This window comes from Oncorhynchus nerka, linkage group LG10, assembly GCF_034236695.1.
Source record: "Oncorhynchus nerka isolate Pitt River linkage group LG10, Oner_Uvic_2.0, whole genome shotgun sequence".
Lineage (NCBI taxonomy): Eukaryota > Metazoa > Chordata > Actinopteri > Salmoniformes > Salmonidae > Oncorhynchus > Oncorhynchus nerka.
This window is the reverse complement of record NC_088405.1, coordinates 65,322,397-65,336,078: the sequence shown is the minus strand read 5'-3', so window position 1 is coordinate 65,336,078 and position 13,682 is coordinate 65,322,397. Positions and strand designations below refer to the sequence as shown.

The following is a 13,682-nucleotide window of genomic DNA, read 5'->3' as shown; positions in this document are numbered from 1 at the left end:
AGCAAGTGATACAAAGTACATAACAAGCACAGCCTCTACAATGGAGCCACGCAACTTACAGAACTGATTGCTTGTTACACTGTATTGATAAGACTGCAATGCCACATGTGTAGACGATGTGAAAGAGCCCATGTTGTATGTTCCCAAGTTTTAAACACAGTCAAAACTATTTCAAAGTAGTTCTGCTCTCACCTACAATTGTGAACTTTTTGAACATGACACAACGTTAGCGCATTGATGTGAATCACACTGCTGCTCTCATCTCTCTATTTGCGCCTCACGGATTGTGGTTGTTGTGGATGGTTGTTCACAAATCTAAATGTGTATTTAAACCCAATAATGTTAGAATTCAATAAGTTTAAGCTGCCAATGAATCATTGTTTTTGAAACCAGTGGACAGCCAGTGAAAAATGCGCTCTTGCAACAGCTGCATAGTGCGGATCCAAGCCTATGGAATAAAAACGGGGCTTTTATTGCTCAACCTAATTCATGCTGATAAAAAAAATATATCCATAGGCTTAATGGACATATTCTCAAACTTGCACACTTTTGATAGACAATAAATTGGCAATCTGTAATTGCTACATCTATTTTTGGATTGATAAATTATATATACATTACCGGTCAAATGTTTTAGAACACCTACTCATTCAAGGGCTTTTCTTTATTTTTACAATTTTCTACATTGTAGAATAATAGTGAAGAGACATCTTAACTATGAAACAACGCATACGGAATCATGTAGTAACCAAAAAAGTGTTAAACAAATCTAAATATATTTTAGATTCTTCAAAGTAGCCACCCTTTGCCTTGATGAAAGCTTTGCACACCCACAGCACTTATTTTTCAACTCGAATCAATGAGCCCAATCAGTCCTCCATGACAACAAAATCATAAACAACAGAGTAGGGCTAGCTAATAAGTTCTTAGTTTTGGGGTCATGCTCAGGTAAAACAATTTGGCTAATCTATACTTCCATATTTCCAAGTCCTATTCTTGAAGGTCAAGGGGTATAACATTTATTTGAATGACTGGAATTCTGATCGACTTTGGTTTTTAATGTAAAGATATAATTTAATTGTATTATTATATGTAGTAGAAAGCGATGGGTTAGAAAAAGCCACATAACCAACCCATAAAGTACATTTTAACATCCATATATGTATGGCCAGCTATGTAAACTTTAACATTGATTTATCCTGCAATAGATGTATTTCAATTGGTAACATACATTTATTGTCTGATTGTTGGTGTGTCCCTGGCTATCTATAAAGTCAAGAAAACAAGAAAATCGTTTGGTTTACTTAAAATAAGGAATTTGAAATTATTTATACTTTACTTTTAATACTTAAGTATATTTAAAACTAAGTGTTTTTAGACTTTTAGACTGAAGTAATATTTTACTGGGTGACCTTCATTCTTACTTGAGTCACTTTACCGTGCGGAAAAGCGTCATACTGCTTTTGCCTATTGATTTGCTGAGATGACGCACCAGGAAATATTCCCGACCAATGCGCCGATTAGATCAAGATTCTTGGGCGGAGCGTTGCACGTTTTATGTCTAAGTAACCATGTTTATTTCTAATTTAAAACCAGCCAAAGTTCATATTTTTGAAGAACTGTCTGCTGAAGTGTGAGTGAAATTTGCCCAGACATGGATACTGTATCAGACTCGATGCTTGTGAGGGGACTGGTGTTCATAGGTGGCTTCACAGTGCTGTATTGCATGCTCAAATGGTCCTGGATTTGCTGGTGTGGATTCAGAGTGTATGTGCTGTCAAAAGTTTGGCAAACTGATTTAAAGGCATATGGACAATGGGCAGGTAAGGCGGGCTACATGTTATGTAAAGGAAGCTATTTTTACAGTAGACTGATATTTGTTTATTTATGAAAATAAATGCATTCTCTTTTTAGTCATAGTGATGGCTATTTTACATGATTCTTTAGACATTCTCTACAAGATAAAAACAAATTACTACAGTAGACTGAGGGTGGGTTAAACCAACATAGATTAACTCTTAAACTGGGTTAAATCAAGGTTTATCTATTAATCTTGTTGCACCAAATGTTAAACCTAGTTTTAAATTAATCCTAGTTAAATTACATCATTCCTATAATCTACGTTTAGTTTTCACTTTAAACCTAGATGAATTGTAAACCTGTTGCTAAATGAATTTGAAAAATTATATACATTTAGATTGGAGATTAATTCTAAACTGCCACTTGAGGTGGTTTAACTGATTAAATGACAGCATATCTACTGCGGAGAGACCAAAACGAGTTCCTCAGAGAATAATTAGAGACCTGTTGTTTTCTGATAATTAACTCATTAGTAGGCTATTTACGTGCCCATGTTGTACAACAATTGAATTGGGGTTTATGATATGCCCAGCCTTGGTACGAATGATGATGTTATGCAACATGCTGTAACGGGCCTGGCAACAGTAACATTGTAGTGAAGTAGTGTTAACGTTAGTTTTAACATGCATTATAGGCATAGCTATTTAACAGTTATTTATGCTTACTAAATATTGGTGGGTCAAGTTGTCCGTCGTCATCATAGGGGTTATGGAGAGGGGCAAACTGCTGAGGAATCATCTCGCATATCTTCTGGGAGAGAGGATCAATTCCATTGGACGGAGGCCCCCCTCCGGTCTGAAATAGCCCCCGCCTCTCCTCTGCCGCATCCTATTTGGCTTTCGCCTTTAATTGTTTTCCAGCACGCTTTCATCCAATTTGGGTCCCTCTTCTCTTTAATCCGTGCCAATCCATTACATTTGTCGCATAAAATGGCCCAGGCGTCTTCCTTCTTTTTGACCGTCGTGTTGTCTGTCTTTATATCCTCCAGTATCATCCTAAATTCCTCCATCAGCTCCGACAATAGGCTGTTAGCGGACAAATAATAAATGGGTCATTAACGTTAAGTAATGACAATAATAAATAATGCAAAAAACAAAACCTAGATTAATTTAAACCATGTTGGTGAAACCCACCCGGAGTGTTTCCCCTGTGCACCTTACCCTAGCCCTGTTCAATGGAAGACTGAGAGAGGCAGGTCATATTCCACTTTACAGCTCACTATTTTGCCCTGTGCACAAGATGATATCTGCTGTTAGGTGGAACAGGATTTGTGTGGGCACTGGTCCACTTCAGTCTCATTTGGAAACTTAACTTTCCTGTTGGTTATTGCAGCACATCTTTTTAAATTTATGGCAGCAGTTGGAGAAAAGTTGTTGCCAGTGCTTGACAAAGGCCACTATAAAACAATTTTACAAGTATCTGATGACAAAGGATAGTATGCTTCCACCGAGCAGACCAGGATAGCAGCATTCCTGCCAGCATTGTGAAAGGAAGAGAGAGAGATCCTTAAATGTTCCTCCATCCTGCAGTCATACCCAATGTCCGTCCTGACCTCTCTCAGAGACCTCTCACTGCAGAGGATGAGGAGACACAACAATAGTAGTAATTATGGAAGTCTGCGGACTAACTAATTCTGACCATGATCTCCTTTCTACAGTTGTCACAGGGGCTACCGCAGGGATTGGCAAAGCTTACGCAAATGAGGTGAGTCTTTACTGATTCTCACCTGTGTACAGACGAGATTGAAGCATGCATAAGCATGTAATTCAAGTGCTTTGTAAAATGAGTGTTTTCTCACATAACAGTTGCCTTTCTTCCTGGACACTACAGTTGGCCAGAAGAGGTCTGGACATTGTACTGGTCAGCCGATCAAAAGATAAACTCCACATTGTCGCCAAGGAGATTGGTGAGTGAAGGGCTGAGATTGAAAAACATAACTAAATGAAGAGTTGAGGTACAAAAGATCAATATGCAAATGTATTTGTCCCTTTATATGAAATTGTACGTCAATATGTTTGTTCCAGAGAGCCAACATGGACGCCAGACCAAGATCATCCAGACAGACTTCACAGAGGGCCATGACATCTACCCTGCTATAGCTGAGGCACTACGGGACCTGGACATAGGCATCCTGGGTAGGGAACCTATGGCAATGATATATAGGAGGAAGAGAACAAGGAGTCAAAAAGGGGACGACAATCAGGAAATGAGAAAGGAACTAAAGCTAGTCTGCAATTAAATGTAGAATGTGCTCTTATTACCGTCAACATACAGTGCCTTCAGAAAGTATTCATACCCCCACATTGTGTTGTGTTACAGCCTGAATTCAAAATTTATTTGAAAAAACACAATACCCCATTATGACAAAGTGAAAACATGTTTTTAGACATGTTTGCAAATGTATTGAAAATAAAATACAGAAATATCTCATTTACATAAGTATTCACACCCCTGAGTCAATACATGTTAGAATCACCATTGGCAGTGATTATAACAGTTCGTTTTTCTGGGTAAAGTCTCTAAGAGCTTTGCACATCTGGATTGTAAAATATTTGCACATTATTATTTTTTTAATTCTTCAAGCTCTGTCAAGTTGATTGTTGATTATTGCTAGACAGCCATTTTCAAGTCTTGCCATAGATTTTCAAGCTGATTTAAGTCAAAACCGTAACTAGGCCACTCAGGAATATTCAATGTCGTCTTGGTAAACAACTCCAGTGTATATTTGTCCTTGTGTTTGAGGTTATTGTCCTGCTGAAAGGTGGATTTGTCTCCCAGTGTCTGTTGGAAAGCAGACTGAACCAGGTTTGCCAAAGATAAGCATACCCATAATATGATGCAGCCACCATGATGCTTGAAAATATGAATAATGGTACTGAGTGTTGTGTTATGTTGGATTTACCCCAAACAACACTTTGTATTCAGGACAAAAAGTTAATTTCTTTGCCACTGGTTTTGCAGTTTTATTTTAGTGCCTTATTGCAAACAGGATGCATGCTTTGTAATATTTTTATTCTGTACAGGCTTCCTTCTTTTCACTCTCATTTAGGTTAGTAATTGTGGAAAAAGTACAATGTTGTTGATCCATCCTCAGTTTTCTCCTATCACAGCTCCTTAAACTCTAACTTGTTTTAAAGTCACAATTGGCCTCATAGTGAAATCTCTGAGCTGTTTCCTTTGTCTCCAGCAACCGAGTTAGGAAGGACGCCTGTATTTTTGTAGTGACTGGGTGTATTGATACACCATCTACACCATCAAGTGTAATTAATAACTTCACCATCCTCTAAGGGATATTCAGTGTCTGCTTTTTTTGTTTAAATATCACCCATCTACCAATAGGTGCCCTTTGCGAGTCATTATGAAAAGCTCCCTGGTCTTTGTGGTTGAATCTGTTGTTCTAAATTCACTGCTCAACTGAGGGAACTTACAGATAATTGTATTTGTGGGGTATAGGGATGAGGTAGTCATTCAAAATCATGTTAAACACTATTATTTCTCACACAGCCCGTGAAACTTATTATGACTTGTTAAGCACATTCTTACTCCTGAACTTATTTAGGCTTGTCATTACAAAGGGGTTGAATACTTATTGACTTGAGATATTACAGATTTTCATTTTTAATGAATTTGTAAACATTTCTAAAAACATAATTCCACTTTGACGTTATGGGGTGTTGTGTGTAGGCCAGTGACAACACATCTCAATTTAATCCATTTTAAATTCAGGCTGTAACACAACAACAACAAAAAAATCAAGGGGTGTGAATACTTTCTCAAGGCACTTTTCTCTCTTTCAATGGATGTGAAATGTAATAATCAATTACATAGAAATATATTATGACACTCCTCATTTACAGTTAACAATGTAGGCATGAACTATTCTGACAAGTTGGGACATTTCCTGGACATTCCCAACCCTGAGCAGGTAGGATTCACACACCCCCCCCACTCACATTAATGGTCTATGTATACAGTTGAAGTCGGACGTTTACATACACTTGGGTTGGAGTCATTAAAACTTGTTTTTCAACCACTCCACAAATTTCCTGTTTAACAAACTATAGTTTTGGTAAGTCGGTTAGGACATCTACTTTGTGCTTGATAAGTACATTTTCCAACAATTGTTTACAGACAGATTATTTCACTTATAATTCACTGTATCACAATTCCAGTGGGTCAGAAGTTTACATACACTAAGTTGACTGTGCCTTTAAACAGCTTGGAAAATTCCTGAAAACAATGTCACGGCTTTAGAAGCTTCTGATCATTTGAGTAAATTGGAGGTGTACCTGTGGATGTATTTCCTTCAAACTCAGTGCCTCTTTGCTTGACATCATGGGAAAATCAAAAGAAATCAGCCAAGACATCATTAAAAAATTTGTAGACCCCCACAAGTCTGGTTCATCCTTGGGAGCAATTTCCAAATGCCTGAAGATACCACGTTCATCTGTACAAACAATAGTACGCGAGTAGAAACACCATGGGACCACGCAGCCGTCATACCGCTCAGGAAGAAGATGCGTTCTGTCTCCTAGAGATTAACGTACTTTGATGCGAACAGTGCAAATCAATTCAAGGTCAACAGCAAAGGACCTTGTGAAGATGCTGGAGGAAACAGGTACAAAAGTATCTATATCCACAGTCCTATATCGACATAACCTGAAAGGTCACTCAGCAAGGAAGAAGCCACTGCTCCAAAACCGCCATAAAAAAGCCAGACTACAGTTTGCAACTGCACATGGGGACAAAGATCGTACTTTTTGGAGAAAGGTCCTCTGGTCTGATGAAACAAGAATAGAACTGTTTGGCCATAATGACCATTGTTATGTTTGGAGGAAAAAGGAGAGATGCTTGCAAGCCGAAGAACACCATCCCAATCATGAAGCATGGTGGTGGCAGCATCATGTTGTGGGGGTGCTTTGCTGCAGGAGGGACTGGTGCACTTCACAAAATAGATGGCATCAGGAGGCAGGAAAATTATGTGAATGTATTGAAGCAACATCTCAAGACATCAGTCAGGAAGTTAAAGCTTGGTCGCAAAAGGGTCTTCCAAATGGACAATGGCCCCAAGCATACTTCCAAAGTTGTGGCAAAATGGCTTAAGGACAACAAAGTCAAGGTATTGGAATGGCCATCACAAAGCCCTGACCTCATCCTATAGAACATTTTTGGGCAGACCTGAAAGTGTGTGCGAGCAAGGAGGCCTACAAACCTGACTCGGTTACACCAGCTCTGTCAGGAGGAATGGGCCAAAATTCACCCAACTTATTGTGGGAAGCTTGTGGAAGGCTACCTGAAACATTTGACCCAAGTTAAACAATTTAAAGGCAATGCTACCAAATACTAATTGGGTGTATGTAAACTTTTGACCCACTGGGAATGTGATGAAAGAAATAAAAGTTGAAATAAATCATTCTCTCTACTATTAGTCTGACATTTCACATTCTTAAAATAAAGTGGTGATCCTAACTGATCTAAGACAGGGAATAATTTTTACTAGGATTAAATGTCAGGAATTGTGAAAAATTGAGTTTAAATGTATTTGGCTAAGGTGTATGTAAACTTCCGACCTCAACTGTATATATCATGTTTTGGGTGCCATTTTGATTCTAACAAGGTAATAATGTACTATGGTTTGATTTAAAACTTCATTTAATAGTTGAGTTCATTTGTGTTTTCATTCCTCCCTAACACAGAGAATCACCCAGGTGATCAACTGTAACATCCTCTCTGTCACCCAGGTGAGATGATCTGTCAGGACTTATAGACTGCCTCTGTGAAGTTCTATGCATGGTCCATGTCTTGGTTTATGTTTCTAAACTAGAGTATGGCTCATACAAAGTCATAGCTTTTAATATTTGGTCATTATGTGAAAAATATAATGCTAACATTTAGGAGATTAACGTTGGTGTTGTTGAACATGATGATCATGATGCGGATGATGATGGTGATGGGGGTGAAAGAGGATTCTGATGATTATGGAGATGTTGGTGATGGTACTGATGGCGTTATCATTCCTCAGATGACCAGACTGGTTCTCCCACGCATGGTTTCAAGGTACATATGCATCATGGTGATGTCAATGAAACGTGAATCTTATTAATGATTTCAATCTATGGAATTGTCCCTTTATTTACCTGTCCTGTCTTTCCCAGAGGGAACGGTCTGATCATCAACATGTCTTCAGAGGCAGGTGCTCAACCACAACCCATGCTGTCTCTCTACTCCGCCACCAAGGTGCCACTCCCTTTCACTTAACTTTCTCTCACTCAAGCATACACAATGTATCACACACATACACGCTCAACCTCATGTACATACACAATGTATCACACACATACACGCTCAACCTCATGTACATACACAATGTATCACACACATACACGCTCAACCTCATGTACATACACAATGTATCACACACATACACGCTCAACCTCATGTACATACACAATGTATCACACACATACACGCTCAACCTCATGTACATACACAATGTATCACACACATACACGCTCAACCTCATGTACATACACAATGTATCACACACATACACGCTCAACCTCATGTACATACACAATGTATCACACACATACACGCTCAACCTCATGTACATACACAATGTATCACACACATACACGCTCAACCTCATGTACATACACAATGTATCACACACATACACGCTCAACCTCATGTACATACACAATGTATCACACACATACACGCTCAACCTCATGTACATACACAATGTATCACACACATACACGCTCAACCTCATGTACATACACTGAACAAAAATATAAACGCTACATGCAACACTTTTACTGAGTTACAGTTCATATAAGGATATCAGTCAATTTAAATAAATTCATTAGGGTCTAATCTATGAATTTTACATGACTTGGCAGGGGTGCAGCCATCGGTGGGCCTGGGAGGGCATAGGCCCACCCACTGGGGAGCCAGGCCCAGCCAGTCAGAATGAGTTTTTCCCCACAAAAGGACTTTATTACAGACAGAAATACTCCTTAATTTAAAAAAACTCCCCCCTCCAACGATCACACAAGTGAAGAAACTGAATGTGGAGGTCCTGGACTGGCGTGGTTACACGTGGTCTGCGGTTGTGAGGCCGGTTGGACATACTGCCAAATTCTCTAGATCGACTTTTGAGGCGGCTTATGGTAGAGAAATGTTGTGGAATATTCTAATCAAGTGAGAGAGACTTTGTCAGTTTTTCAAACAATCGTCTTTATTCAATATCGATTAATTATTGCAATAATGAGGCTGGTCGACCCAACACCTTGAGTGTTGGACTGAGAGTCTAACCTTTACCAAAAATGCTGTTTCTTATATAGCTGACACTAAGAATGCTGGTTATAGCTGACACTAAGAATGCTGGTTATAGCTGACACTAAGAATGCTGGTTATAGCTGACACTAAAAATGCTGGTTATAGCTGACACTAAAAATGCTGGTTATAGCTGACACTAAGAATGCTGGTTATAGCTGACACTAAGAACGCTGGTTATAGCTGACACTAAGAATGCTGGTTCCACACCTCCCATGCAGATTGGGGGCACCATAAGACATCTTGGGTTCATCTGGTTATCTGCACCTGATATTTGTTCTACTCCTCCAAGTTACCTCTATCTCAAGTCACACACACCACATCTTATCTATAGAATGCAGGCTGTCAGCCAAGAGACATATGTCTCACATGCACCACTAATCATATAATGGAATGTGGCTGTTTAGTTTTCATCACCAATCAATTGTCAGCTCAAGCTATCTCTAGTAAAAGCCCATGTCCTCGACACCCAGACTAGCTGCAGGAAGCTAGAGTAACCATAAAAACACAGCATTAGTAGGACAGAAATGTCTTAATGTTGTTAAGTATATATTGTTAACTATTAAAATCAAACAAATCAGGTGAATACGTAATTCCTCTCACGGAAATTAACATTCAATTCTCTGGCAACAGCTTTGGTGGACATTTCTGCAGTTATAGCATGCCAATTGCACACTGCCTCAAAACTTGAGACATCTGTGGCATTGTGTTGTGTGACAAAACTGCACATTTTAGAGTGGCCTTTTATTGGCCCAGGCACAAGGTGCACCTGTGTAATGATCATGCTGTTTAATTAGCTTCCTGATATGCCACACCTGTCAGGTGGATGGAAAATCTTGGCAAAGGAGAAATGCTCACTAACAGGGATGTAAACTAATTTGTGCACAGAATTTGAGAGTAATAAGCATTTTGTGCGTATGGAAAATGTCTGTGATCTTTTATTTCAGCTCATGAACCATGGGACCAACACTTTACATGTTGCGATTATATTTTTGTTCAGTGTATATACAGTTGAAGTCAGAAGTTTACATACACTTAGGTTGGAGTCATTAAAACTTGTTTTTCAACCACTCCACAAATTTCTTGTTAATTATTCATTATTAATTGTTATTATTCATTATTTTACTTATAATTCACTGTATCACAATTCCAGTGGGTCAGAAGTTTACATACACTAAGTTGACTGTGCCTTTAAACAGCTTGGAAAATTCCAGAAAATGATGTCATGGCTTTAGAAGCTTCTGATAGGCTAATTGACATAATTTGAGTCAATTGGAGGTGTACCTGTGGATGTATTTCAAGGCCTACCTTCAAACTCAGTGCCTCTTTGATTGACATCATGGGAAAATCAAAAGAAATCAGCCAAGACTTCAGAAAATAAATTGTAGACCTCCACAAGTCTGGTTCATCCTTGGGAGCAATTTCCAAACGCCTGAAGGTACCACGTTCATCTGTACAAACAATAGTACGCGAGTATAAACACCATGGGACCACGCAGCCGTCATACCGCTCAGGAAGGAGACGTGTTCTGTCTCCTAGAGATGAACCTACTTTGGTGCGAAAAGTGCAATCAATCCCAGAACAACAGCAAAGGACCTTGTGAAGATGCTGGAGGAAGCAGGTACAAAAATATCTATATCCACAGTAAAACGAGTCCTATATCGACATAACCTGAAAGGCCGCTCAGCAAGGAAGAAGCCACTGCTCCAAAAACCGCCATAAAAAAGCCATACTACGGTTTGCAACTGCACATGGGGACAAAGATTGTACTTTTTAGAGAAATGTCCTCTGGTCTGATGAAACAAAAATAGAACTGTTTAGTCATAATGACCATTGTTATGTTTGGAGGAAAAAGGGGGAGGCTTGCAAGCCAAAGAACACCATCCCAAACGTGAAGTACGGGGGTGGCAGCATCATGTTGTGGGGGTGCTTTGCTGCAGGAGGAACTGGTGCACTTCACAAAATAGATGGCTTCATGAGGCAGAAAATTATGTGGATATATTGAAGCAACATCTCAAGACATTAGTCAGGAAGTTGAAGCTTGGTCGCAAATGCGTCTTCCAAATGGACAATGACGCCAAGCATACTTCCGAAGTTGTGGCAAAATGGCTTGAGGACAACAAAGTCAAGGTATTGGAGTGGCCATCACAAAGCCCTGACCTCATCCGATAGAAAATGTGTGGGCAGAACTGAAAAAGTGTGTGTGAGCAAGGATGCCTACAAACCTGACTCAGTTACACCAGCTCTGTCAGGAGGAATGGGCTGAAATTCACCCAACTTATTGTGGGAAGCTTGTGGAAGGCTACCTGAAAAGTTTGACCCAAGTTAAACAATTTAAAGGCAATGTTACCAAATACTAATTGGGTGTATGCAAATTTCTGACCCACTGGGAATGTGATGAAAGAAATAAAAGCTGAAATAATCAATCTCTCTACTATTATTCTGACATTTCACATTCTTAAGATAAAGTGGTGATCCTAACTGACCTAAGACAGGGAATTTTTCCTATGATTAAATGTCAGGAATTGTGAAAAATTGAGTTTAAATGTATTTGGCTAAGGTGTATATAAACGTCCGACTTCTGTATATGCCATATATAACTGTATATGCCATTCAGCAGATGCTTTTGTCCAAAGCGACTTACAGTCATGCATGCATACATTTTACATACAGATGGTCCGGGAATCAAACCCACTATCCTGGTGTTGTCAGTGACATGCTCTATAACAGCTACAGAGGATCCATGTTATCCATTCTTTTCTTGGCAGATTTTTGTGACATATTTTTCCAGATCTCTGAATTCAGAGTACAAGTCACAGGGAATAACAGTTCAGGTAAAATACTTTAAGAATTTTGTATCACATGCACTCCAGTTACAGTATCCTTCCTTGCATCTTTGTGTTTCTTCCAATCGCTTGTGCTTTCTTAATTTCCTCTCCTTCAGTGTGTGGCTCCCTTTATGGTGTCCACTAACATGACCCACAACTTGCCCCCCAACTTGTTGTTGAAGAGTGCCAGTGCATTTGCCCGTGAAGCTCTGAACACAGTGGGTCACTCTAGCTACACCAGCGGCTGTGTCTCTCACGCTCTTCAAGTAGGAACATCTCTTATCCACTCAAATATTCAAAACAAACTACTCTATACATATTTGTTACCTTAGCCAAAAATGAGCCATGCAGAATATACTATTAGACTATTTTATGTGATTGTAAATATCTCGGTCTCTCTTTGCCATCTCACAGAACATTGCTCTGTCCATTTTCTTCCCTGATTGGCTACGCCTTTCATCCTACTGTGTGAAGCAGACAGAGAAATTTGCACAGAGCATGGAGAAGAAAATTGATGAAATGACAGAACTTTCGGCAAGCAAAGAGGACTAAGGAGTGCAAAGGAGGTTGCTACTGAAACGTTGGTGGTGCTTTAAAGAGGTCATATTGGAAATTGATATGAGAAGTTTTACTTCATATGTAGAAAACTAATTGATCAATGTTACTGTTTTTCCATTGACTGCCATTGAAAGGTATTGGTAATAGGAAAGAGATTGTGTAATGTTGATGTGATGTAAACAAGCTGACCCCAAATCCATCATGAACTATATAGCCTGAGTGCAGCAGATTATGATCTGTGGGAGACTCTCAAACAGGCTTCTATAGTACATATATTAGCTATATACTTATTAGGGATATAGACTACAACATTATAACTGAATGCTTGAACATATGCATGTTCTGGTTGATTTGGACTTTTAACAGAGTACAATTTTTGGTATCAACCTTCACATTTTTGTGATCTCGATTTTCTTAGAAATAAATAGAAAGACAATTACTTTTGTTTATTTTATTGCCTTTTGCCAACCCATTCACAAATGACTGTCAAATTGTTGTTACTGAGTAACATATGTGTAAAGGAAACAGTATGTTATAAAAACGCATGTTTAAATTATTTTGGTTTTTGACATTTTCTATTGCGTCATTTGCTTGGACAGAGTCCTTATTAACTCACAAGCAGCCTGTCTGGCACTCACTGATCAGTCCACAGACTCTAGAGAACAGTCTGTGTGGCACAACCTGAGAACAGTACATGGATTCTGAGCAGAGTCAGAAATATACAGTAACTTCATAGGACTGTAAAGAGGAAACTATTTCTGCTTAAGCACAAACATCCCACCACAAGTTGTGAAATGTGTAAGCTTTCATATAGCGCCAACTACATGCCTCTAAATTAGTAAATAGTTTTCATAGATACCAAACTCCTTGCAGTAACATTCTGTTTCCAAAATCTGTACATAAGAAAAATATAGCAAGACAGCATAAAAATAGAAATCATTTTTCCAAGTAACAAATGAATGGCATGATCCTTAGCATTTGGTAGAAGGGTGATGCATTATAAATTAGACTAAATACATCAGCAATCCATATTTAGTCTGCCTGCCAGTGGCTTAATGCTTGTGTATTATGACAATATTGTCAAGCATTAGGCAC

The 13,682-nt window shown here is 38.9% G+C and overlaps 1 protein-coding gene across 1 annotated transcript; it reads left to right on the top strand.

Moving 5' to 3' along the window:
• Positions 1-1,607: 1,607 nt before the first annotated feature.
• LOC115135853 (very-long-chain 3-oxoacyl-CoA reductase-B-like) lies at positions 1,608-13,125 on the top strand. Its single transcript, XM_029670988.2, has 11 exons — positions 1,608-1,823; positions 3,518-3,564; positions 3,691-3,766; positions 3,885-3,995; positions 5,718-5,785; positions 7,557-7,601; positions 7,883-7,917; positions 8,016-8,097; positions 11,970-12,035; positions 12,146-12,295; positions 12,444-13,125. Exons 1-11 carry the CDS (start codon positions 1,655-1,657, stop codon positions 12,579-12,581), a joined length of 987 nt encoding a protein of 328 aa, XP_029526848.2. The 5' UTR covers positions 1,608-1,654; the 3' UTR covers positions 12,582-13,125.
• The last annotated feature ends 557 nt before the right edge of the window (positions 13,126-13,682 follow it).

Bases quoted from the DNA above. Each gene is read 5' to 3' on its own strand.
- LOC115135853 (XM_029670988.2), top strand. From the start codon at position 1,655: ATGGATACTGTATCAGACTCGATGCTTGTGAGGGGACTGGTGTTCATA. The intron at 3,767-3,884 runs GTGAGTGAAGGG...TGTTTGTTCCAG, and splicing joins CATTGTCGCCAAGGAGATTG to AGAGCCAACATGGACGCCAG. The intron at 8,098-11,969 runs GTGCCACTCCCT...TTTTCTTGGCAG, and splicing joins CTCTCTACTCCGCCACCAAG to ATTTTTGTGACATATTTTTC.